Genomic DNA, 15255 nt, shown 5'->3' on the forward strand with positions numbered 1-15255 from the left:
GTCATAGTATGCTACAGTATGGTAAAAGGTCCTTTGGCCCACTGTGACCTGTTGACCCTTTGTCCCATCTGTCCATGTTAGGACCATATCTCTCCATACCCTGTTGTTTAATTGCCTGTCTAGTGAGGCTTCCATTGATTGGTCAACCATTGATGCTCTGCCCTAGCTGTACTCAAGCCAGTAAACAACCCTGGGCAGTACAATTTGGTGAGGAAGCTATTGCCTGTGCAGCAGGCTCCCTCTCTCCATGCAGCTGATAAAACCAAAGCAACGGCAGAGACTGACAATTTGGCACAAGCAGTGTTGCACAGTTGACAGTCAGCGTTGAACTCAACATAGGACTGCCTTAGGGACTACAGCTCTGGATTTTTCCTTGGGGGTTACTCTCAAAGGCTTCCCCACGAGCTGCCAACCATGGCTGATGAGCCCCATCTGCCCAGAGCAACTGGTTTTCAGACATCATTGCCTTTGTCCCTTCTCTCATCAGTAGAAACAGTTCCACCGGGCTTAGTAGCTAAGCCACACGTGAAGGCCAAGAGCTAGACTTGGTTGTCCAGGCTGTCTATATGCCTCATAAACGTAGTAACTGTATTTGATTCCACCATCTCCTCTGGCAGATCTCATCCATTCTTTGTATGTGAAAACTCATCCTTCAGATCTCCTTTAAGAAAAAGATTACCTTTTTTTGGCACATGTATATTGAAACATAGTGTGAAATGTATAATTTTCAAAATCAGCAAGGATTGTGCTGGGCAGCCAGCAAGTGTCTTCAAGTTTCCAGCGCCAACAAAGCATGTCCACAAATGATTTACCCTAATCCTAACCATACATCTTCGGAATTTGGGAGGGAACTAGAGCACCCACGGTGTCACGGGGAGAATATACAGATAGCAGCTAGAATTGGACCCTAATCTGTTTGCTGGCATCATAAAGCAATGTGCTAACTGCTATGCCATCATGCCAACCCTAAATCTTACCTCTCACCTTAAATCTGTGCCTTTGTTTCTGACATCCCTACCCTGGGAATAAAGATTCTGAGCATCACAACAGAACCGTCCTTCCTATAGTGTGGAGACCAGAACTGCACACAATTTACTCCACACAATCTAACCAGTTTTGTAAAGTCGCAACTTCATGTCTCAACTCTTATATTCTCTGCCATGACCTTTGAAGGCAAACATGGCTCACACCTTCTTGATGACATAATCCACTTGGGGGTGCCACTTGTATCCACTCAATCCACTCGGGGCATTATTAGTTAACACTCCTCTCCCATTCACTCCTTCCGCACCCCCTAACCCACCCTCCCAATTTCATTTCCCACAAGTTCCAAGGATGTTCTCAAAGCCTTTTCTTTTGCAACATCTCTGCTGATCCCTGAATGCCCTGGAAGTACTGAAGGAGGAGCATTCAGGAAGATGTGGAGAAGCCTGTTGTCCTGTACTGGGGCAGGTTTTTGGTGGGGTGGAGTTGCCCTGAGTAAGTGGTGGAGATAGCACATCACATCGTAAGGTACACACCGCAGAGTCTTTGGTGTGTCAAAGGCTCTCAGCCAATTTCTACAGCAGAGCACTTGTGTCACTGTCTGGTGCACAGCATCAAACCAGCTCCATCATCGAGGACACCTTCAAGCGGCAATGACTCAGGAAGGCAGTGTTTTTCATTGCGAACCATCACCGTCTGTGACACACTTTCTCTGCACTGCAATCATCGGGGAGGAGGTACAGGAACACTCAACGTTTTATGAACAGCTAAAATATTGCCCCAAAACTATCAGATTTCTAAACGGTCCATGAACACTACCTTGTTATTTGATGTTTGCACTATTTGTTTGTTTGTGACTTTTAGTAAATGTTATTCTGTCTTGCACTGTACTGCTGCTACAAAATAATACATTTCCTGACATGTCAGTGATAATAAACCTAATTCTGAATCTACTACTGTGCCACCACCAACTTTTGTGGCAGAGATTTGAGGGATCCTGCCAAATCAATGGACCCTAATTAGGAAGAAGTTTGGACTTCTGCAGTCTCCTCTCTTGTCTTCTTACCTCCTTCCACCCAATGCGAGTTTCCACCCCACCCACTCCCCCTCACCTCTGCCCTGTCTGCTGGGCCTGCGTGCTTCCCTGGTGGCTGGTGGTCCTATAACAGGAATGAGTGCTGTGTGCTGGGATCCAGTCATTAGCAGCCTCTTCTCCTGCAGGCGGCCTACACTCCTGGACCTTGGGATCTGCCCTCGGGTTTGACTCCTGGATGACCAATCGATTACCTGACTCCTGTGGGGGTAAAAAGAGGTGTTGGTGATGGCCCAGGATTTTTCAATGCAAGGAAAATCCAACCTGGCACACCAGGAAGGATGGGGGGCGGGGGGTTGGGGTTGAGGAGTAGGGAGTTCCAGATGGGGGGAGGGTAAGGGGTTTGGGGGCAGGGGATGGGCAGAAGTTATGGATGCAGGGTGTAGAGAGAGGCTCTCTCCCCTCTAGTCTCTGTCCCCTACATCCTCTCTCTCTGCTCCCCACCCCTGCCCACACACCAACTCTCCAACCCTCAGCCCGATTCACACATTGTTTCTCTGCCTTTGCCACCACTCCCTCGCCCTCTCTCCTTCCCTCTTCTGACCTTGTTGCGTCCCTCCTGCAGCATTCTCTGCCGGGCCTTCCTCAGGATGCGGGAGTGACCAGAGGTGGGTGCCCGTTCACGACTCTGCTGTTCCTTCCGTGCCTGTTCCTCGGGGCTTAGCACGAGGGTCAGGGGCTTGTAGCTGGCCTCATCCTGTCTCCCCTCCTCCACTACTGTGGGGGTGAGGTGGTGAAAACCAGAGTCAGAACGATCATCGTACTCCTCCCTCCCTCCACCACTGATGGTGGCAGGCAGACAGGGTGGGAGGGATTATCACTCCCCTCCAGCCCCCACCCTGTTATCCCTCAAACCCTCTCCATCCTCTCACACCTCCCTCCATCTACTTTTATTGCTTCCTCCCTCCCACACCTCTCCTCCTTCTCCACTCCCTCCCTGACCCCCTCTCCCTCCAGCCTCTACCCTCTCAGAAACCCTCCCCTCTCTCCCAATACTCCCCTTCCAGCCCCACACCCACCTCCCACCCTTTCTGCAACCTTCCAGCTCCCTGTCCCACCTCCCTGTCTAATACCTCTCTCTTTCTCTACATTTGTCCCCACCCATCTCCCTCCCTATTCTATCACCCTGTCACCATTTGCCATTCCCTGACCCTCTCACCGAATACTCTGTCAGCCACGAATGGGTGGTGGAGGAGACCAGGCCATGAGAGCCTCTGGTTTGGATCCTTGGTCAGAAGTCCCTGCAGAAACTCCTGGGTTGGGGGGTGATGAAAGACTGGATCAGAAGCTCTGCAATAGGCAGGGATTGCCCCCATTCTCCACCGATTCCCCCCACCCACCAAATCCCATCCCATAAACACTCCCCCAAACATCGGCTCCCCCTACCCACTGAATCCCCTCCCTTAGCTCACAGACACTCTACCCCAACAGTGATTCTCACTTCACACATCAAAACCCCCTCCAAAGTTCACAGAGGCTGACTGACCTTGAATTGGGAGCTGATGCCCTTGGGCCACTTGACAGGGTCTCTGACGATAATGCTGACCAGCTGGAAGATGCTGCTGGTGTAGAAGGGAGGCGTGCCGACAAAGAGCTCATAGAGGATGCAGCCCAAGGACCAGAGGTCGGCCGTGTGGTCATAGGGTCTCTCCTCCACCAGCTCTGGGCTCATGTACAGCGGGGTCCCTTTGATGGAGGTCAGCACAAGAGTCTGCTGGCTCATGGCCCGTGCAAAACTAAGGGAGCAAAATAGTGGAGAGAGTGAGGGAGGGGAGGGAGATAGGGTGGAGGGGGGTGTAAGGCAAAGAGGTGGAGGAGAGGGGAATAGGGAGTAATAAGGAGAGGCAGAGAAAGGGGAGAGAGAGGGAGAGGTACATAGAGCAGGTTAGAAAAGGGGAGAGATGGAGGGAAAAGTGGGGATAGGGAGAGGAGGAGGAGTAAACAAAATAGAGCAATGGGTGCAAATAGTGAAGAGAGATTGGAGTTACATACAGGACTGCCGTGTTTGTACTCAAACCAAAGTCCCTCTCCTCAAGTTCAAAGTAAATTTATAATCAAAGTACATATACGTCACATCTTCAACCCTTCAACCCTTCATCTTCAACATTTTCTTGCAAATACACTCAATAAATCCAATAACCATAATAGAATCAATGAAAGACCATACCAACAGAATGGAAAGCCTGACAATAAAAAGGACAGTAAACTGTGCAAATACAAAAATAAACAATAATAAATAAGCAATAAGTACTGAGGAGCAATGTCTCAAAAAAGCAGTGTCCATCATTAAGGACCCCCACCACCCAGGTCACGTTCTCATTGTTACCATCAGGAAGACAGTACAGAAGCCTGAAGGCACACACTCAGTGATTCAGGAACAGCTTCTTCCCCTCTGCCACCTGTTTTCTGAATGGACATTGAACCCATGAACACTACCTCTCTATTTTTTTTATTTCTATTTTTGCACTTTTTATTTAACTATTTAATATATTTACTGTAATACAGTTTTTTTCTATTATTACATACTGCTACCTCAAAGTCAACAAATTTCATGACATATGCCATATTATACCTGATGCTGATTCTGAAAATGAGATGAAGAGTCCTTGAAAGTGAGTCCATAGTTGTGGGAACAGTTCATTGACGGGGAAAAAGGAAGTTGAGTGAAGTTATCTTCTCTGGTTCAAGGAGGGTGGTTGAGGGTTAGTAACTAATTCTGAACCTGGTGGTGTGAGTCCTGAGGCTCCTGTATTTTCTTCCTAATGGCAGCAGCGAGGAGACAGCATGCCCTGGGTGGTGTGGGTTTGTGATGAAGGATGTTGTTTTGATGCAACATCGCTCCGTGTAGATACATTCAATGGTTGGGAGGACTTTACCTATTATACACAGGGCCATCCATGACTATTTGTCGGATTTTCTGTTCAAGGGCATTGGTGTTTGCATACCAGGCTGCGATGCAGCCACTGAATATACTCTCCTCCACACATCTACAGAAGTTTGCTAAGGTTTTAGATGTCAAGGTCTACGTATGTACCATTCATTACACTTCTATACCTGCACCACATTGGAGCTGCGATCTCTGAAACTTGGTGTTCCTATTCTGAGTGTAAATCAACGCCAAATACAGGTCCAAGTATAATTAATTGTAGTCGCTATTCCCACTTCTTCTAGCAGCTCATTCCATATTCCCGCCACCCTCTTTGTGGGAAAACCTGCCCCTTTAAACCTTTCTCCTCTCTCCTATGACCTGTGCCCTCTGATTTTAGACTCCCCTCCCCAGTAGAGAAAGATTGTGACCTATCGGTGCTCTTGCCTCTTCTAAGTTTTCTTACTATATCCATCCCTTCCATTTCCTCTCCAAAAATCGAACGAGCTGTCAGAGGAAGTGGAAAAAGACACTTAGCGCACTTCATCTCTGCTCCGAAGTGCAATTTCACTTGAGAACATAGAACAGAGCATTACAGCACAGTACATGCCCTTCAGGCCATGATATTGTGCCAACTTTTTAATCTAATCTAAGATCAATTTAACCCTTCCCTCCTACATAGCCTTTATTTTTTTCTATCATTTATTGTGCCTGATGTATCTGGCTCTACCACCATCCACACACACACCTTTCTCTGCATAAAGAAGTCACCTCCGACATTCCTTCTACACCTTCCTCCAATCACATTAAAATTATGCCCCTTTATAAGCATTTCCATCTTGGGAAAGTCTTTTGGTTATCTACTCAATCTATACCTCTTCATTTTGTATACTTTTATCATGTCATCTCTCATCCGCCTTTGTACCAAAGGGGAAAACCCTAGCTTACTTAGCCTATCTTATAAGGCATGGCCTCTATTCCAGGTAGCATCCTCCCTAAAGCTTCCACATCCTTCCTATAATAAGGTGACCAGAACTGAACACAACATTCCAAGTGAGGGTCTAACCTAGCTTTTTATAGAACTGCAACATTACCTCACAGCTCTTGAACTCAATATGGCCAACCCACCATATGCCTCCTTAACGACCCTACCAACTTGTGTAGCATATTTAAGGGGTTGATGGATGAGGACATGTAAGGACATTTATGAGCACACGGATGTAAGAAAAATGGAGGTCTCTGAGAGATGCAAGGGTTAAATTGAACTTGGAGTAGCTTAAAAGCTTAAATTGGAGTAGCTTAAATTGAATGTTCCATTTTCTATCCAGACTCTGATGCCTGCACCTCATCACTCACTTGCACTCACTGAATCATTTCCCCGTACCAGCACTCCTAATTGCTGAGGGGAGTGCCATGTCTAATTCAGATATTCCTGTGAAGAACTGACCGTCGAGGTCATGTAACACAGTTCAGGACCTCCCTTCCGCGCACTGCAGTACGTGACATCCGCTGGCACAGATGGTGGGAGGTCCCGGGACTTAGCTCACCCAAAGTCGCAGAGTTTGAGGATCCCTCCTTTGCCGATCAGAACGTTCTGAGGCTTCAGGTCCCGGTGCAGGACGCGGTGGGAGTGCAGATAATACAGAGCAGACACCAGCTGCCCCGCGATCTCCTGGACCTGCACACAGAGCAGAGAGATCAGAGTAAGCTGTTGTCCTACCGGGGGGGGGGGGGGGGGGGGGGGGGGGAGAGGTTGCCGGGGGGGGGGGGGTGGGGGGGGGGGGGAAGGTGTAGGTAGTACAGAGCAGATATCAGTTGACCTTTGATTTGATTTCCTGGACCTGGAAATAGAGCAAGGAAACCAAAGTGGAGCTGGGAGCTGCTTTCTGAACCAGGATAGAGAAAAGGAGGGGAGAGGGTGTGGCAGGGAAAGATAAGGGGAAGAAAGAGGGAGGAAAAGAGGAAAAGGAAAGAGTGAGAGATATGGGGGGGCAAGGAAGGATTGACGACAGAGAAGGGAAGGAGGACAGATGTGAGGCAGGGATTGGGAGAGAATGAGGAGGTGTGTGGGGGGTGATGGAGGGATTGAGAGGAATGAGGAGGTATGTGGGGAGTGAGGGGGAATCAGAGGGAGTGTCGGGGGAGAAAGGTCAGCGAGAGGGGGCCTTGTGGGGAGATGCCAGGGAATGGGACATGGGGTGTAAGTGACAGTGGGAGAGACGTGGGGGAGAAGGATAGAGAGAGAAGGGTGAGGTACCTGGAGGTTGGCGAAAGAGGTGAGGGGAGGAGAGGACAAGAGGGGTAAAAGGGGGGCAGGACAGTGGCAAGACGAAGAGGGATGCGGAGTGTGCTTAAGGCAAGGGTGGAGGAGGGAGGTAATCAGAGAGGGTGGGAGAGGAAAATGAAGGCAAGGAAGTGAACAGGGTGGAGGAATGATATGGAGATTGTAGGATGGTCTGGCACAGACACACCCACCTGCTCCTCGGAGAGGCTGCCGTCGTCCTCCAACACCTGGAAGAGTTCACCCTCTGCATACTCCGTCACCACCACTACCTGCAGGAAGGAAGAAGTCAGTGGAAGCAAGCCAGAGTGGGACACCAGACATGACATCACTCCATGCCACGCCTCACCCACCACCATGTCTACAATTGTCTTTATATACAGTGCACTCCCACAAACCCTGGAAATGAGGTCAAGATGCAACTCGTTCAAAGGTGCAGAGACGACTGCTGGACCATCCTGCCCAAACAGATGGTGTCAACAATCAAACTGCTCAGTCCCAGGATACGGTGCCCACAGCCAGACTGTCCTGCCCAGGGATGCGGCAACCAGCATCAAACCATTCTTATCGGGGAAACAGTGAGTCCAATTGGACCATGAAGCTGCAGCACGGTGACTACAATTGGACCATGCTGACCAAGGGTGCGGTGTCCGCAATCGGACCATCCCATCCAGGGGTGTGGCGACCACGCTAGGACCATCCCATGTAGTGGTGCAGTGACCACAATTGGACCATCCCATGTAGTGGTGCAGTGACCACAATTGGACCATCCTGCCCAGGGGCACGGTGACCACCATTGGACCATCCTGTCCAGGGGCGCAGTGACCACCAATGGACCATCCTGTCCAGGGGCGCAGTGACCACCATTGGACCATCCTGTCCAGGACACAGTGACCACCATTGGACCATCCTGTCCAGGGGCGCAATGACCACCATTGGACCATCCTGTCCAGGGGCGCAATGACCACAATTGGACCATCCTGTCCAGGGGCACGGTGACCACAATTGGACCATCCTGTCCAGGGGCGCGGTGACCACAATTGGACCATCCTGTCCAGGGGCGCGGTGACCACAATTGGACCATCCTGTCCAGGGGCGCGGTGACCACAATTGGACCATCCTGTCCAGGGACGCGGTGACCACCATTGGACCATCCTGTCCAGGACGCGGTGACCACCATTGGACCATCCTGTCCAGGGGCGCGGTGACCACCATTGGACCATCCTGTCCAGGGGCGCGGTGACCACCATTGGATCTTCCTGTCCAGGGGCGCGGTGACCACCATTGGATCTTCCTGTCCAGGGGCGCAGTGACCACCATTGGATCTTCCTGTCCAGGGGCGCAGTGACCACCATTGGATCTTCCTGTCCAGGGGCGCAGTGACCACCATTGGATCTTCCTGTCCAGGGGCGCAGTGACCACAATTGGACCATCCTGTCCAGGGCGCAGTGACCACCATTGGACCATCCTGTCCAGGGCGCAGTGACCACCATTGGACCATCCTGTCCAGGGCGCAGTGACCACAATTGGACCATCCTGTCCAGGACGCAGTGACCACAATTGGACCATCCTGTCCAGGGACACGGTGACCACCATTGGACCATCCTGTCCAGGGGCGCAGTGACCACCATTGGACCATCCTGTCCAGGGGCGCGGTGACCACCATTGGACCATCCTGTCCAGGGGCGCAGTGACCACCATTGGACCATCCTGTCCAGGGGCGCGGTGACCACCATTGGACCATCCTGTCCAGGGGCGCAGTGACCACCATTGGACCATCCTGTCCAGGGGCGCGGTGACCACCATTGGACCATCCTGTCCAGGGGCGCAGTGACCACCATTGGACCACCCTGTCCAGGATGCAGTGACCACAATTGGACCATCCAGTCCAGGGGTGCAGTGACCCTATTTATGTGCAGTCATCCAGTAAGGGGAAGGTGGAAGGAGGGATGAAGATGTCCTAGTAAACTTGCTCTGGCAAAGTTAACTATCCATAGGTCCTGGAAGTGGGCAGCAGAGGTTTTTGTCCAGGCAACGTTCCAGGCATATGTCCATGCCTGAGTAACAGTGGAGTTGAAACACAGGTACCAAGCAACTGTTCCGGGACAGTTAGGCACCACACGGGATAAAAGTCATCCAAGATCAGGATAGGGATATTTAATATAATTTAGTTTGTGTTAGTGATTCTATCAGTTACTGTTAACGTCTCTGTATTTGTAGTATCAAATATTCCCGTTGACAACTTGTTGTTACATGCCACTGAGTCATCGACTCATGGCGACCCTACAGATAGTTGCCCTAAATGAGTTTAGATCCTTGCAAAGGTGGCTCATTGTAGATAACGTTGCAGTCATAGCTGTCCTTATTATGTCCATCATTCTGATCAGCGGCCTTCTTCTCTTCCATTGTCCTTCTCCCCAATGCCATTTGGCTTTACAATTCAACCGCCAGGACTTAAGAACTTTTTAAAAGCTATTATTAATGCTTTTTGAGATAGTGATTTAGATGCATATCATATTTTTTACTGAGTTAAGTATTGTATGTTATTAGTTTTGCTACAACAAGTGTATGGGACATTGGAAAAAAAGTTGAATTTCCCCATGGGGATGAATAAAGTATCTATCTATCTATCTTCCACCTTGCCGAGCAAGATATCCTTTTCCAGAGAGCTGTTTCTTCGCATGATGCGCCCAAAGAGTGATAGGCGGAGTCTTGTCATTTGAGCCTCCAGAGAGTGACGGTTTGATCTCGCTGAGGCCCGGTTCATTTCTTCTGTGAGAGGTCCACAAGATGCTTAGTAGTTTTCTCCGGCACCACAGTTCGAAGGCATCAATTCGCTTCCTATCCTCCTTCTTTGCCATCTAACGTTCGCATCCATATGATGTTGTTGAGAACACCATTGCCTGCCCAAGTTGAATCTGTGTACATAGAGATAGATTCTTGTTTCCAAGGATCTTCTCCAAATCCTCCATGACTGCTCTGCCAAGGGCGCTTCTTCATTGGATTTCTTAACTGCATACCGCTTCGGTGTTAATCATTGATTCAAGTAAATTGAAACTGTCAACCATTTCAATTTCTTCTCCATCTAAGAATGAAATCGGTTGTGCTGCCAATAGTCATAATCTTAGTCTTCTTCAGGTTAAGGTGCAGACCCATCTTGAGCCTATGTTCCTTGAATTTAGTTGGCATTTGCTTCAGGTCGTCTTCATTTTCAGCCAGTATTGTCGTGTCATCAGCATAACAAAGGTTATTGATGATTCTGCCACCAATTCTCATCCCTTCAACGTCTCCTCCTATACTCCTGCTTCTCTGGAGATTTGTTCGGTGTACAAATTAAACGGGCAGGGGTGGAGAATACAGCCTTGTCATACCCCTTTACAGATGCTGAACCACTCTGTTTCTTCTTGTTCCGTTCCAACTGCTGCTTCTTGATTGATATAAAGATCAAACACAAGGACGATCAAATGTTCTGATACAGCCTTGGGTCTTAAGGTGATCCACAGTTAGACATGATCGGCACAGTCAAAGGCTTTGCTGTTGTCAATAAAGCACATGTAGATGTCCATCTAGTGTTCTTTTGCCCTCACAAGAATCCATCTCACATCAGTTTAGAACTACTACAGTTGAAATCCCGTCATAGACATAGGTACCCCAGTAAGTAACATCATTTTAAGACATTCAAAAAACCTATTGATTCTCAAAATCAGTCCTTCTTGGACCACAGGCTCAGGTTGTGAGTGCAGTTCCCCTTTAAGAAAAAGGAAGTGAGTGCGGGGCAGTTTGCAGGTATCATTGAAATACAGAGCCTTTACACCATCAATACCAACTATGTTGCTGGTGAGCACAGAATCTCTGTAAAGTAAAATTGAAGAACTCAGAACAAGATTTCAGTACCAGAGGTTATTTCAAGGTCTGCTGTTTACTTTGCTTCCTGGAAATATAGCTCACCCCTATAATGGCTCAATGTTAACCTACAAGGCAAAACCAAACCTTATGAATGGTTGTGATTCTTCACTCCCAGATGGGCTAAATTCCTTTTATGCGTGCTTTGAAAGGGAGAGCAGAAATTAAACCCATGCAAATCCCTGCAGCATCTGATGACCTTGTGATCTCTGTCTTAGAGGCCAAAGTCAGAACATCTTTCATGAGGGTGAACCCTCGCAAGGCATCAGCCCTGATGGTGTACCTTGTAGGGCACTGAAAACCTGTGCCAATCCACTAGTGGGAGTGTTCAAGAACATCTTCAATCTTCCACTGCTGCAGTTGGTGGTTCACACCTGCTTCAGAAGTGTGACAAACACATCACTGCCCAAGAAGAGCAGGGTGAGCTGCCCATTTGCACTCATATCTACTGTGATGAAGTGCTTTGAGAGAGTGATTATTGCCAGACTCAATTCCTGCCAAAGCAAGGATTTGGACCTGCTAGTTTGCCTATCACCACAACAGGCCTACACCAGATATAATCTCACTAGCTCGCCACTCAACCATGGATCACCTGGACAACAACAATACATACGTCATGCTGCTGTCAACTGATTACATCTCAGCATTCAAACACCATCATACCCTCAGTGTTAATGAACAAGCTCCAAAATCAGCCTCTGTACCTCCCTCTGTAAACAGATCCTTGACTTCCACATCAGACCAGTCAGTGCAGTTCAGAAATAACATCTCCTCTCACTGACAACACTGGCACACCTCAGGATGCATCCTTACTTAATCCACTGCTGAACTCTCTCTACACCCACAACTGTGAGGCTAGGCACAGCTCAAACACCGTCTATAAATTTGCTGATGACACAACTATTGAGATGGACGAGGAGTCTATCTTATTGAGATAGATCGGCTGGTTGACAGGTGTCACAACAACCTCATCATCAATGTTTGTAAGACCAAGGAATTGATTGTGGATTTCAGTAAGGAAAAGTTGAGGGAATACAGACCAGTCCTCATCAAGGGATTAGCAGTGGAAAGAGTGAGTAGTTTTAACATCTCTGAAGATCTATCCTGGGTCGAACATATTGATGCAATCACAAAGAAGGCACAACAGCGGCCATATCTCATCAGTAGTCTAAGGAGAATCACCAAGGACCACTTCAATTTTCTACAGCTATACAGTGCAGAGCATTCTAACTGGTTGCATCACTGTATGGTACAGAGGGGCCACTGCACAGGATCGGAAAAAGCTGCAGAAAGTTGTAAACTCCACCAGCTCCATCATGGCTGCTAGCCTCCCCAGCATCGAGGACATCTTCAAAAGGCATACAGGCAGTCCCTGGGTTACGAACGAGTTCCGTTCCTGAGTCCGTCTTTAAGTCAGATTTGTACGCAAGTCGGAGCAAGTACATCCGGTATTATTTAGTGTCGGTTAGTCTAATGTTTGTCTTAGCATATAGTATATATTTTACCTTTCTATGCATATATAACACTTAAGAAAATATGTATTCCAATAATTAAACCACTGCATTGCTTAGTGATAATTTTAGATTTCATCGGGGTAGGCCTTTCAAATGCTCCATTATTCTCACTTTATCCTTTAAAATTGTTCCAAACGTTGACTGACTGTAGCCTAACACTTCTCCAATGACCAATGGCGTTTCACCTCTTTCCAAACGCTTTATTATTTCCACTTTATTTTCAATCGCGATCGCTTCCCATCGACGGAACAGAAACACTGCGGGCGGCGGGTCCCGTCCTCTGCCGGCCCCCGAGGTCTGCTGGGTCCCAAGGACTACCACACTGTATTCCTCGGCTCCTTATGTCCACCGCACTGAGACAGGTTAAATGGGACAAGTGGGGGCTGTGCTGGGTTTGGGTATTTGATCCTCCACAATTTTCCGCATGGGAATTTAAACTGGAGGTGGCAGTGGTTTTTTTTACGAGGTTGAGTTGCGAGCTCGACATCAACCCAGCACGGATGGTACGGGACTCACTGGATCGACATCAACCCGGCATGGGAGCGGTCTGTCACTGGATTGAACTGGGAACCTCCATTCTCAAGCCCGGTCCTGATCTCACTGCGCCACCAGCCAACCGGAACCGGGGGTGGGGGGGAGAGGGAGGCAGGATCAGGGTGAAACTTAAGAAAAATTTAAGCCAAATACAAAGTTACACACTCAAGGCAGTGTCAACAGCAACAACTTAAAATGGCGGACTGTGTCGCAATCTGACTTAAAATGGCAGACGGTGTTCTCCTTCCTCGTTCGTAAGTACGAGCTGTCCGTAAGTCGGACGTTCATAACTCGGGGACTATCTGTATAATTTTTTTAAAAATGTGTTACCGTGTACTGCTGCTGGAAAACATACATTTCACAGCATGTTGTATGTTAGTGATAATCTGGTTTATTATCACTTTATTAACCGGATTCTGATTAGTATTCTAGAATGTAATTTGTAACAATACATTTTTGTAAAAATAAGACGCAACGGCCAGTCAGACCGCCCATTCAGGGCGTGGCGGCCACAGATGGTGCAGTTTGACGGAGCTGGGACCGATCGATCAGTTCCTCACCTCCTGGTCCGTGTGGAAGCTGTCGAGCAGCTGGATCACGTTGGGGTGCCGGAGACCCCGCATGATGTCAATCTCCCGCTGCAGGCACCTCAGCTCCTTCTCCGAGCGGCCAACCTTCGGGATGAATTTCAGCGCCACGACCTGTGGGGATAGGGCTTAGGTCACCAGGGAAGAGGTTGCTGAGGGTGGAGGGCTGGCTGGAGCATGTGGTCATATGGGGGTGGGAACAGAAGTCAAATGGAGTAGGGGACACCAAGGGGTGTCACTGATGAAGAGGGAGGTGGGAGGACGTACAAGGTCACTGGGGGAACGGGGGTAGGAGTAGGCGAGCGGGGGTTTTGGGGAAGTAGTGTTCAGGGGAGGCACAGGCTCAGTACCTGTCCACTGAACTTCCTGCGGCCCTTATAGACTCTGCCAAAGGACCCCTCCCCGATCAGATTCAGCACGTGGTAATCCATCAACCCCGAGCCCAGTGGTGTGTTCTCCATCCCGGGGTTACCGGGAGACAATGGCTCCAAGCGAAGGAGTCACGGATCTGCCTGTAGAGGACAAGGGCAAGAGTTCAGTGCAGCGTGGGGATTTAGCCTTCTCCCCAACCTGAGACCCATATCATCCCATTCCAATAGTTTGCCTCTTCTTTTCCTAGAAGCACAATCCTCCCACCCTCCCTCAGTCTTACTACATCTGATCTTCCTCTCTATTCTCCTCTGCTGCTCACTTTCTGCTTCCCTCACCTCTCTTTCACCATCCCACTCCTCCCACCCTTCTTTCCTTCCCCATCCATCCATTTCATTCCCCTCCCCACCCTCCTTTCCCATCCCTTCCTCTATTCATTCCCCTTAATCCCCATCGGCAACCTACTCTCTGTTCCCCCTCCCTGCGTCATTCCTCTCACTCTCATTCCCCCTCCCTCCGTCATTCCTCTCGCTCTCATTCCCTCTTCCTCAGTCATTTCCCTCGCTCTCATTCCCCTCTTCCTCCGTCATTCCTCTCACTCTCATTCCCCTTTTCCTCCATCATTCTTCTCTCTCATTCCCTCTTCCTCACTCATTCCTCCTCCCTCCGTAATTCCCCTCACTCTCATTTCCCCGTGTCATTCCTCTCACTCACATTCCCTCTTCCTCCGTCATTCCCCTCACTCTCATTCCCTCTTCCTCCGTCATTCCCCTCACTCACATTCCCTCTTCCTCCGTCATTCCCTTCACTCTCATTCCCTCTTCCTCCGTCATTCCCCTCACTCTCATTTCCTCTTCCTCCGTCATTCCCCTCACTCTCATTCCCTCTTCCTCCGTCATTCCTCTCTCTCATTGTCCGTTAACCACCACCCCATTTATTTGTCTGTACCTCCTCCCTCACTCCAAGCACCTCTCCCTTCCCTCCACTCCAACCTCACCTATCTCACGCTTCACCGCCTATCTACTGCCCGCAGGCGGAACAGAGTTAGACCAGCTCTGATCGAGGACCCCGCGCCCGCCGCCATGGCAACCGGCGTCGCGTCTCGGGAATGAAACAAGATTTAC

The 15255-nt window shown here is 49.2% G+C and overlaps 1 protein-coding gene across 2 annotated transcripts in view; it reads right to left on the reverse strand.

Annotated features, from left to right (window-relative positions):
- Nucleotides 1-15255, reverse strand: part of stk36 (serine/threonine kinase 36 (fused homolog, Drosophila)) — a 68098-nt gene extending 52843 nt beyond the window's left edge. For both annotated transcript variants that reach the window (XM_073033427.1, XM_073033426.1), the window contains exons 1-9: nucleotides 15129-15255; nucleotides 14113-14274; nucleotides 13736-13876; nucleotides 7419-7496; nucleotides 6491-6621; nucleotides 3564-3813; nucleotides 3237-3330; nucleotides 2622-2794; nucleotides 2097-2278 (exon numbers count right to left, since the gene is read on the reverse strand). In XM_073033427.1, coding sequence (XP_072889528.1) covers nucleotides 2097-2278; nucleotides 2622-2794; nucleotides 3237-3330; nucleotides 3564-3813; nucleotides 6491-6621; nucleotides 7419-7496; nucleotides 13736-13876; nucleotides 14113-14223 — 1160 coding nt within the window. In that variant the 5' untranslated portion in view covers nucleotides 14224-14274; nucleotides 15129-15255. The remainder of the gene's footprint in view (nucleotides 1-2096; nucleotides 2279-2621; nucleotides 2795-3236; nucleotides 3331-3563; nucleotides 3814-6490; nucleotides 6622-7418; nucleotides 7497-13735; nucleotides 13877-14112; nucleotides 14275-15128) is intronic.

Source organism: Hemitrygon akajei, chromosome 31 (genome assembly GCF_048418815.1).
Source record: "Hemitrygon akajei chromosome 31, sHemAka1.3, whole genome shotgun sequence".
Classification (NCBI taxonomy): Eukaryota; Metazoa; Chordata; class Chondrichthyes; order Myliobatiformes; family Dasyatidae; genus Hemitrygon; species Hemitrygon akajei.